Source organism: Meles meles, chromosome 9 (genome assembly GCF_922984935.1).
Source record: "Meles meles chromosome 9, mMelMel3.1 paternal haplotype, whole genome shotgun sequence".
Classification (NCBI taxonomy): Eukaryota; Metazoa; Chordata; class Mammalia; order Carnivora; family Mustelidae; genus Meles; species Meles meles.
In genome coordinates, this window is record NC_060074.1 from 41,739,893 (window position 1) to 41,750,916 (window position 11,024).

An 11,024-nucleotide genomic window follows, 5' to 3' on the forward strand; every position below is an offset into this window, starting at 1 on the left:
GGCGATTGGGTTGGTGAGATGCTGGGCAAGGATGCGGGAAGGAAGCACCTGCAGTGGTCTGAGAGACAATGGAGGCCTGGGCTGGGCCGTGGTGTCAGGCAGAAGGGCGGGGAACGTCAGCGGTGATGGGCTGGGGCAAACAGCTGGGTCCCAGCAGTGCTCTGCTCTGGTCCTAGGTGGCTTGCGTGCAATTTAACTGCGATGAGGTGGTCTCACTCATCCAGAAGCTCTGTGAGAACATCGGGGCCATGGACCTGCAGCACGATAAGGCCTCCGTCACCTGGATAGGCACCTTCCTCCAGATGCGGGCCAAGGAGCTGGAGGACAAGGTGGCAGAGCCGTGGCGGGGCCACTTAGGGCCTGGCGCTGTCCAGTATACCCAGGCTAGAGCGACAAGCAAGGGCTCAGCACGCTTGCTGAGATGGGCTTCCTAATCCCTTGCATGTTTGGAGGAGGAAGTGGAGTTCTAAAAGGAGAAAGAAACATGTGGGGGGCGGCCCAGTTAGGAAGTGGACAGTGGACTAGAGGCCCGTGGCCATTTTCCTGGAGCGTACTGCCTCCCACACAGAAAACCTGATCAAATCTAGGAAGAGACCAAAGGATGCGCTGGGGATCTGGCCTCGCCATCACCTAGTTGGGCAAGAGTCCCTGGAGGTGGGGTGTGCAGGGTGCAAGGGCAGCGGGCCGTGGGCGTCTAGGCTGTGCCGGTGATGCCCGCCCCTCCCCAGGTGGCCGAGATCCTGGGCGCCGTCTTGGTCCAGCTGCCCGTGGCGGATCACCCGGAGGTGCGGCGCCCCCTCATCGAGGGCACCCTCCTGCTGGCGCACTACCACCAGGAGACCGTCCTCACGGCGCTCCTGCGGCAGCCCCTGCCCATGGAGAGGTGGGTGCCTTGTCCAGGGAGCCACAGTCCCCTTCGCACCCCATACCAGGCCCACCTCACCACCGCAGATATGTCCCGGAGGACGGGGCCCTCGAGCAGCGCCGGGAACAAACCGGGGCTGGGCCTGACCCTCTCCCTGCAGCCCCTGTTGGGGATGTACGGCCTTGGGGAACCAGGAGCCCCAGCGTCACATTTCCGTCCTCTGGAACTGGAGTCAGATCCTGTGGCTTCTCACATGTCCTGGTCATCCCCTCAGGACTCTGCCCACAGCAGCCCTTCCATTCCCTGCAGAAGGACAGATCTCTGGGCCCCCTCCAAGTTTGGGCTTCCTCAGGATACACCGAGAATGTGGTCACCAAGGCCTGAGCAGGCCTCTGGATGAGCTCCACTCTGTCCCTCTTCCCTTCCACATGCGGCCCTGAGAGGGAAAGTCCAGGTGCCCCTCAGGTGGCCTCCCGTTAAAGCACCCCACCCCACCCCCTGCTTCTTGGGGTGATCTGCAGACCGCTGAGTCCCTGGGTCTCTGTCACCGTGTCACACAGGCAGTCAGCGGGACCTCACCGGCCTAGGGGAGTGTGTTTGGGATGGTGCCAGGACTCCCTGGGGAGGGCACAGAGAGAGGTGGGCAGCTGTCCCCAGGTCAGCCGAGGCTGCAGAGCAAAGGAAAGCCTTGAGACTGTTGGGGGAGGGAGAGGCGGCAGACCTCACTCAGCGTGCTGTGACATGAGCAGACAGGCCGCAGGTCGGGAACCTCGAGGGCTGCCCCGTGTGACATGCAGGCCTGGCTCTGCTTCCTCATCAGAAGGGAGGACAGTGTGGATTGCTTGATTTGGGGCGGTTAGTGGCTTTCCGAGCGGTGCCGGGGTGGGGGACAGAGTGCTGTGTGGCCTCCGTCAAGCTGGTGGTCTTGATGGCCGGGTGGCGCTGGCTGTCACTGCATTGCTTAGCTCCCACTGTGTAACTGGGACCCAGGGGCCCGGGTCCCGCTTGTGAGAGCTGCTCTGTCAGGTCAATCCAACAAACGTACTCCTACAGGTCATTGACCCAAGCTTGGGGGCTCAGAGCAAGCCCTGTCCTCACCTGACAGCATCTGTGGCCAGGGGACCATGGCCAGGGCCCTGGGGACGGTGGACCTGCGGCCTTGGCTTCCCTAGGCTCCTGTGGTTGTTTCTTGCTGTTGCAGGCTGAGGCCCTGCTTTCTTGTTTCCTTACACCCCGATGGCTTCTTTATGAGAAGTGGTTGCCGGTGAGCTCACGGGCCCACCTTCCATTCGGTTCCTGCCAGCAGGTGCCCCCCGTGCGTCCCCCCGCCAACAAACTCGCCTCCCCGCCCTTGTGCATTTGGTTTTGTGGATTCGCAGAGGCTGGACACACCTGTCCTTGCTCGATTTGATCTCAGTGGACTTGGGTCTTTGGCCTTTCAGACCCCGCAGCCCCCCACTCCCCTGTACCTATGCATGTGGGACTCATGAGGTCACTGTCCCGCGGACTGTCCCTTCTCAACAGAGTCACAGGCCTGGGCTTGGGGATGGGGGTGCCACTTCAAACTGCCCTCTGGCCCCTAACCTCTGCAGGCCCCCCTTCCTCTTCCGTGGGCCACGGAGCTGAAAGCACCTTCCTTAAGGGTGTGTTGGGAGGGGGAGGGGCTGCTTAGGGCCAGCGGGACGAACTGGGTACTTGGCAGCTCTTGCTGGATGTATATATGAAGGCATCACATAGGAGGCTGGGTGGGGACCTCTGAGGTCACCTAGCAGTGGGGCCGCAGGGTCCGAGGGTGCTGGGGCAGAGGAACGGAACTGAACGTGGAGTCACAGACCTGCCATGCCCTCCGCCTCCCTGAGGTTCAGGCACCAGAGTCTAACCCCTAAGCAGAGGGCTGCCTGGGGGGCCAAAGAGGCTCTTAACCTGCCAGGACCCAAGGCAGGGTCCCACAGTCCTTGTCTCCTGTCTTTGGTTAGCCACCTGACGGAGGTGTGGCTGGCTGTGGCCAAGAACGTGCCCTTCTCCCGGACGATGCTCCATGGGCTGATGGGCAGACTGCAGGCGAGGTTCACTCCCAGGGCCAACCCCATGTCCAAGGTGGACATCTGGCGCCTGGCCGCAGTGGATCCGCTGATGGTGAGTCACAGGGGCAGGCCCCATGGCCCCTGGGGGGCTCCGAGGAGGAGCCCTGACACCTTGCCCTTCTCCCTGCAGACCCTGTGTGCCATCCACCTCCTGATCCAGAAGACGGATGTGGACGACAAGCTCCTGGATCTCTTCCCAGACCTTGTCTACACTCTCCTGCTGCAGCTCAGCAGCAGCCAGGGGCCAGAGGCTGCATCGCCTATCCTGAAGACGTGGAGACTGGTCCACACGGGGACACTGCCTGAAGAGATCAACCTGCACAGGTACTCCGGGGGGAGGGGGCGTGGGGTGCAGGGCAGTGGGCCTGAGCTGGACACTGCCTCTGTGAAGTCAAGGATCCCAAGAGTCACCTTCACCAAGAGGCCTTGTGGTCTTCTGGTGGAGAGAAGTTTCTGGAAACAGATCTTACAACCCTCCCTTGCATGAGCCCAGCACAGTGTGGTTTTCATTGTTTGCAGACCCACTCTCTCACGTGATCGCCCTTAGCCCCTTGAGCTGGGCCCAGTAGGCGCGGGGACCCCCGTTCCTCTGACCTGGGTGCAGTGTTTGCCCTCCACGGGGCAGCTTCGTCAGCCTAGCGTCCCACCTTCTTCCAGGATCACGATCAAGTGCATGCAGCTGTTGTTCAGAAGACTCAGCAGTGAGCAGCTGGTCCACAGCCTGGAGGAGCAGGGAGTGTGGGCCCTCCTGCAGAGCAGCTCCACGTTCCTGCAAGGCGTGGGCCTGCTGGCCAGGTGGGCACCTGGGCCGCGAGACTCACAGGGCCACTGTCTTCTTGCTGGAAGGTCTAGATCACGGCGGAATGCCTGGTTTCTGAGGGATTGCCAAGTTGACCCATGTTCCAGACTCTGGGATGGCAGCATGTAGGGCGAAGGAATCTCTGCTCCAAGACAGGAGACGTGAGGTCAGAGGCAGGGTAGAGCTCCCCCAAGGCCACACCAGGCTTCTAAGCTGGGCCAGAGTGAGAGCTACTTCCTGGGGCCTGGTCACTCCTGAGTGGCCCCCATTCTGGTCCCTTTGTATAAAAAATCATGAAAAGTTGGCACTCCAGTGACACTCCAACCAAACCTTCCCTGGCGAGGAGGGGAGGCTCGGAGAGGTCAAAGGATGTATCCCTGGGTGCGCACCCCCAGAACAGCTGTGCACGGCAGCGGCTGAGAGGACCTCCCCACCCCTTGGCTGCATTCACCTTGCAGGGGGTGCATGCGGAGCGTGGAGGGGTCCAGGCAGCGGCTGGCGGAGCTGGTGCTCGGAGGCATGCACTCGGATGTCCTCAGCTGTCGTATCAGCAGCACGGCGGTCTGTGTGGAGGTGAGGCTCGGGGCATGGAGGGCTGGGCAAGCTGGGGTCGGGCTGCTGCTTTTCCCCCAACTCCCTACCCTGGCTCCTCTCAGGGAAAGGAGCCCAGGCTCTGAGGGGCATCTGAGACAAGGGGCAGGCGACTGTCCAACCCCCGCCAGGGACATGGGTGAGTCAGGGTGTGCACTGTGGGGAAAGTGGTCCCAAGACCTGGGGTGCGCACAGTGAAGAGAGAGGTGCTGTGCTGAGTGCCGGAATCACCCAGGGGCCCAGAGGAGGGCACCTTGGCTCTTGCTGGGGTCGATGGTTCTGGGGAAGGTCTTATAGGAAGGGCTCTAGGGACTGATGAGGCTTTGCCAGGCAGGAAAGCCAGGAAGGGGGGTGACGGCCCCTGGGGCCCAGCAGCCCTCCTGCGCAACTGAGCCTCTTACAGGGTCCTGAGGGAATTGGCCAGAAAACTTTCAGGAGAACTTGTGTTGGCTGCATGATTCCCAATAGGGCTTAGGAGCCAACATCCTCCCAGTATGGGGTCGGCAGACATTTTCTGTAAAGGGCTAGTAAGTAAAATTCCCATTTTGGGGCCACCAATTTGGTGTTCAGTTTTCTTTAGGTTTATTTAAAATGTGCATACTTGTGCACATGCATGCACACACACATACACACGCGTGCCAGAGGCGTCCCCCTTGGCCCGAGGTCCTGACACCTTGAGTGCTGGGCTGGCTGTGACTCTCTGGGTCCCCGAGGAGTGAAGTTCGTGCTGCTGCTGGGACCCAGGGGCCCGGGGCCCGCTTGTGAGAGCTGCTCTGTCAGGTCAACCCAACAAACGAGGTCACACTTCTGAGGCTTTCCCCACATTATTTCCTCAGGGAGCCTCGCCACATCCCTGTGAGGCAGGCTCTGATGTCAGCCCCTTCTCGAGGGTGGGGAGGCTGAGGCTCAGAGGGGTTCTAAGTGACTGGCCAGGGGCTCCGCTGGCAGGCAGGAGGAGCCGAGGGTTGGTCCTGGGCAGCTGGGGCTCCGGGTCCTCTCCTTTTCACAGACACCGCTCCATGCATTGGATCTAGTCCCACGTCCCGTCTTGTGGCTGAGAAAGGGGCCCACGAGGGGCAGAGCGGTCACAAAGTTCTCTTTTCTAGTTCATGAGTGACCCGGTTCTGTACCAGGAGAAGCTGCTGAAACCCACAGTGTTGATGCTAGAGAAGGGCGCAGACCAGGAGGACGAGGCTCTGAGGGTGCTCTCGCTGCGTGCCCTCGGCAACATGGCCCTTGGTGCCCCCAAGAAGGTGCTGCTCCTGTCTCCGAGCTCCGGGACCCAGAGTGCAGGGCCTGGTGGGTTGAGGGTCCGGGGTTGACGAACCAGGCGGGGACTGAAGCTCCTCGCCATCCCCCCATTCTCCTAGGTGAGGCAGTACCGGAAGCTTTTGCTGGAGAAATGTCTGGACTCCCTGCGGGAGCCCGTGAACTCCAGCGTGGCCTCCGAGGGCATGGAGGCCCTGGCCAAGATCCTGGCTGAGCTCCGAGAGGGGGACCTGGGGTCCTCATTCGGCATCATCTGTGAGCAGTGCAGGGCCTTCTTTGACAACGTGAGTCTAGACGATCACCTAGCTAGCCCCTGGCCCTCCGGGTGTGTGTGTGTGTGTGTGGGGTGTCCCCAAATGCCTCCTCAGCCAACAGTTGAGCCCTTCTTCTCCTATGGGACGGAAGGGGCCGCAGGTCTGCCTGCACCCACGCATCCATTAGCTGATGGTGGGATCTCGTGAAAGACACCAGAAATCCTTGCTCTAGGACTCATGGGACCCCTCCCCTGCTATTAGGGTGTGAGCTTCTCCCCAGAATTCCTTACAGCCTACAGATGCTCTTTGGGCCCCTGCCGGGCAGTGGTGTACCCTCACATCTGACACAGCCCTCCTCTGGGCAAGACTAAGTCACGGGCCCCAGAATGGCGCCCGGTCCTGAGAGCCCTGCAGGCGAGCCTCCATCCTGGTGGAATGTCCCAGAAGCCTTTGCAGGGGCCAAGGCGGCTGGAAGGGTCCACAGAGAGCGGCTAGGGCTTTGCTGGGCTTCTTGCTTCCCGAATTTTAGGACTTGCTTGTGCATCTTGGCCACAGGAGAGCGAGCTGCTGCGTTTGAAAGCCTTCGTCCTGTTCGGGAAGCTGGCGAAGGTGGTCAGGATTTCCAAGAAGCACTTCTTCAAGGAGGAAGTGAAGAAAGCTTGGATCACCCTCATGCTGCACTGCCAGGACCCCTGCTCCGATGCAGCCCAGGTCAGACACACCCTCCTCGCTGTGTCCCAAAGTGTGGGGACCCCTGGCCCCCAAAGGAGAATGTGCGAGGGGGTCTCTCCCCTGCCTCTCTCCATCAACCCCTTTCCTCATGCCAAGCTGGGGAGGGGCCGTTCAGATGACCCATAGACTGGCTTACGGAGGTGTCTCTGCTTGGTAGGGGCACATGGCATAGCTTTCTTCTCCAGTGGCTGCCTGCCAGCATCCTCTGCCCCATCGCCCTTCTCTTCCAGTGGATTCTATAGCTTGCTGTCCTGTGATGACTCACACCCTTAAAACACATGCTTAAAACTCACCTTAAATCCCTCCTCAGTGGCTCCCTGTGGCGCAGGCCAGAGCTGGGGCTACTGCGGGTAGTGAGGGGAGGGGTGCCTGCCCTGGCCCTGCACAGGAGGTTCTCCTCCCTATGGAGGCCCAGCTCCCCTGCCGCTTCAAGCTCCTCCCCCGGCTCCCGCCTGTCTGATGGCCACCCCTCACCCCTGCAGGCTCCTGACCCTGACCTCTGTCTTCTCTGTCCCCACCTTCCTGTGTGGACTGGGGAGGAGCGGGGAGGGGGCTGAGCCGAGAGGTCGTTCTCCTGTCTCCCAGTGAGCTGTGGCACACCCAGCCGCTCATGCTCAACTAGCACCTTGGCCTCCGGTTCTGGGGTCCCAAGAATCCTGTAGGGGTCCATGCAGGACAGGGTGGGGTGGTGGCGCCCGTAGGTCGGGGAGGGCATCACTCCCGACTCTTGCTCTGCCTCCGGGACCCTGATAACGCAGGCCACCTCCTATCACCCCCCAGAGGTGCTTTCCTCACAAATCCATCTCCGGCTCACACTGTTGTAAGTTGTCGAAGCAACCGTCCTGTGAGGGGTGTGCTTCCAGGAAGGAGCACCTAGGAAGGGGATCAGAGGGTTTAACGAAGAATCAGCCAAGAGGGGCCAGAGCAGGGGGAACACGTGGGCTGGTTCCAGTCTCCTGTCCTAGCCTGCTGTAGCCCATCCCTGCTGGAAGCTGGAGGCCAGAGGCCAGGGGCCTGGTTGCTGCAGTGCTCAGAGAGGGTCTGGGGCTGAGAAAGCTCACCCTCGTGCTACCAGTCCCTGCCAGGCTCCTGATCCCAGTGTCCTGGAGGGGCAGGTCCCAGGCCAGGCTGCTGAGGGCACGAAGGCTGAGGAGGCAAGTGGGCTGCATCTGCCTCCAGGGCTTTTTCCCTAAATGCACACAAGCCACTGTATAGGGTGGCAGGGCTCCGGTCCCAGGTACCCTTCTGTGTCTTCCTGAGGCTTTTCCAAGGCTGCCCACTGGCCTATCGGTGGAACGTTAGTCCTGTCATTCACCACCCTCTACCCCCAGACCATGGGAGTCCCCTTGGTCTGCCTGACACCCTTCCTCCATCCTGTGCCCGGTGTCCCTCCAGGCCTGTATGGCCACCATGTTTCAGTGTGTGCACTTCTGGGGCTGGAAGGCCCTGGAGAGCAGCTCCGACCAAAGGGACAGCAGTGAGGCTGATGGGATGACTGTTTTCCAGACAACGCTGTGCTCCATCCTGGTGAGGAAGCTGAGGGCCATGGGTCTGTTGGAGGTTGGCCGCCTGGGGCTTGGGGCTTAGGGTCGCAGCTGCCACAGACTTCTGTCCTGTGAGCCTGTGCTCACCTCACGGATATGAAACGTCAAGACCAGCACCGTCCAACAGAGGCAGAATGCAAGCCACATATCCATACGTTTTCTGGTAGCTACGTTAAGAAAAATGAAAGAGGTGAAACCAAATTGAATAATAGATTTTATTTAACCCAGTGGATCCAAACCATTGTCATTTCAACATGTAGTCAATGTATAAAGTATTAATGTGATATTTTACGCTTTTGAGTTACTGTCATCAAAATGCAGGAGGCTCTTCATATTTAATTCAGACTAGTCACATTTCAAGTGCCCAAGGGCCATATGTGGCCAGCGGCCACGGTAGTGGACAACCGCTCCATTTGCAGACAGTATCATCTCTTCTCTGGGTCAGACAGAATGTAACAGAGGTCTGAAGGTCCTTATGTGGTCCAGCTACTAGTCAGCTGTGTGATGCTGGGGTGGGTACTTGCCTTCTCTGGGCAGACCCTTGCACATCAGACAGATGGGAACACACTCTGAGCAGACGATCTCTAGGATCTCATCCTCCCTGGTTCTGTTCATCCTTCATCTTTTGCAGACTCAGAAAAAGCCTGCCATGCTCTATACCTTCTTACTGGAAACAATGACCTACATTAATAGTAACTTGCCAAGGATCAGAATTGCTGCCTGCAACCTGGCAGGTGGGTGAGCATGTCTCCTGATGCAGGAGGGACATTGAGGGCCAAACCTGAGCTGGGGAGCAGGGTAGGGGACAGACTCTGGTGAAAGTCCCCTTCTCTGTGTCCTCTCCCACTTAGCTTCACACCTGCCTGCTTCTCTATTAAGCATCTTCAGCGGAGTCCTAAACAGTTATCTCAAAACGCGAAACAGACTCTCTTGCTGACCCAGTATTTGCGTGATGAGCATTTTGCTGGCTCTCGTTTTAGGAATTATTATGAAGCAGATGTCCACACACCATCTGAGAAAACTGGACTTTCCAGCATTACAGAATTGTAAGTAATAGAGACTCAATCATACTGAGTGCACAAACCTCATTTGGGGAGCTTAGAGAAGCCGTCTGGGGATGAGCCAGCCGACCCTTCCCTTGGATAATCAGGGCACAGAGGGCTGCCTGAGCCTGCAGAGGGCTTTCCAGGAAGACAACTATTTTGGCATGGAGTCCTTTCATTCCTGTGCCTCCTGCCCACCTCCCCATCACAAATACTTAGAAATGTTTCCACCCTCACTCCTTCGACCCATCCACGGGGCGCTCAGGTTCTGTGGGTGATCTTTCTGTCACTGGTGGAAAAGCAGCCAAAGGCTCGGATGGGGGATGTGTGTGCAGGCACAGCTCCACCTGCCGTCGTCTGGCTGCAAACACAGGGGTTCCCCTTCTGCAGCCCGCATGAGTCCCATACTGCACAGGAGGCCTGGTTGGGGGGGGGGGGCGGGCTTCTACCAGCTCGGGGGCCCAGCCTCGCTGGTTCCTGATTCTCTCCTGTCTGTGCTCACTCTCAGCTCTCCAGGAGCTACAGCTTGACTCAGACCCTGAGGTCCGCAGGGCAGCCCTGGAGGCTCTCAAAATCTTGGATACGTGTAGCCAGCACCCGCTTTTGTCTCCCCCTGGAGGATTTTGCTAGATGGTTCGAATGTAAAGTGTAAACTGCCCCCTCGGAGTGACAAACCACAGCCGGGCCGCAGCGAGGCAAAACATTTTAATTTAGTTTGTTAAGAAAAGCATTGTTCTAAAATAATCGGCATCCCTTTTCTCCCTCCCCTTGAAATAAACTTCCATTGCCATTGGGAGTGCAGATTTCTGATTGTAAAGTGACAACATCTCAGAGCCAAGGCAGCGGGGCAGAGGCAGAATTTAGTCCCCACGATTCCCTGGAGCGTGCGCGTGTCTGAATCCAGTCTGAAAGCCAGGCAGCGAGGGGAGGCAGCCTGCTGTCCAGCCTCTGCCCCGCCAGGACCTGACCCTTGAAGGGAAAAGAGGCGTCTGTGCAGGGACCATGATAGGCAGCTGATTAAGGAGGGCGGCAGCCAGGGTGCAGAGGTGTGGGGAGTGGCCACCTCATCTGGGGATGACGGGGGGTGTCTTGGGGAAGTGACACCGCATCAGGCCTGCCCTTGCTCTTCCCACGATGGGGCCTGATGGGACAGGTTGGGACAGGGACCCAGCAGAGCCCGGAACAGAACTTGGCTGAGGCTCAAAAAGGAGAAATGATCGCCACATCCAAGGAAGAGGCAAGGGAGAGGGGAAGCGAGCAGGGGAAGTTTTCGGGACGCTCAGGCTGGCAGCAGAGTTGTCTGCAATTGTCTCCTGAGCAGGAAGAGTGGGACTGCGGGCTGTTCCACCATGACCGCCCAGGGCAGTCAACACCCTTGGCCCACTGGCGGGAAAGGGCTGTTGGTCAGGGAACAGAACCATCCGTGTGCGCACGGCTTCTCGGACAGTGGTTTTCCAGTTGTTTGGTAGCTCCCGTGGGATAGATCGTGAGGGTGTTTCCTGCCAAGTGCTGAGAAGCTCTCGCTGCTGACAGACCCAAAGGCCACCGATTCGGGCAGGATCGGACATGTCACTTGGGGCAGGCGGGGAGGAAAGAGCTTTGGTGGCATACAACCAGGCTTTACCCCCTTCGTGCCTGTGCAGAACATCTCTAGAGGGTTCGTGGACCTAAATTTGAAAAGCAAAGATGCAAGATGAACGAGTATTTTTACATTTATTTATTTTTTTTCAGCGTAACAGTATTCATTCTTTTTGCACAACACCCAGTGCTCCATGCAAAACGTGCCCTCCCCATCACCCACCACCTGTTCCCCCAACCTCCCACCCCTGACCCTTCAAAACCC

General features: G+C 58.9%; 1 protein-coding gene across 1 annotated transcript in view; it reads left to right on the plus strand.

Moving 5' to 3' along the window:
• MROH2A (maestro heat like repeat family member 2A) overlaps positions 1–9,954 on the plus strand; it is a 44,165-nt gene extending 34,211 nt beyond the window's left edge. The window contains exons 30-42 of the mRNA XM_046018943.1: positions 177–329; positions 729–883; positions 2,842–3,001; positions 3,080–3,273; positions 3,607–3,744; positions 4,207–4,321; positions 5,446–5,592; positions 5,710–5,892; positions 6,418–6,573; positions 7,990–8,121; positions 8,770–8,872; positions 9,119–9,184; positions 9,690–9,954. Of these exons, the coding sequence (XP_045874899.1) occupies positions 177–329; positions 729–883; positions 2,842–3,001; positions 3,080–3,273; positions 3,607–3,744; positions 4,207–4,321; positions 5,446–5,592; positions 5,710–5,892; positions 6,418–6,573; positions 7,990–8,121; positions 8,770–8,872; positions 9,119–9,184; positions 9,690–9,811 (1,824 nt within the window). The 3' untranslated portion in view covers positions 9,812–9,954. The remainder of the gene's footprint in view (positions 1–176; positions 330–728; positions 884–2,841; positions 3,002–3,079; positions 3,274–3,606; positions 3,745–4,206; positions 4,322–5,445; positions 5,593–5,709; positions 5,893–6,417; positions 6,574–7,989; positions 8,122–8,769; positions 8,873–9,118; positions 9,185–9,689) is intronic.
• Positions 9,955–11,024: the final 1,070 nt, after the last annotated feature.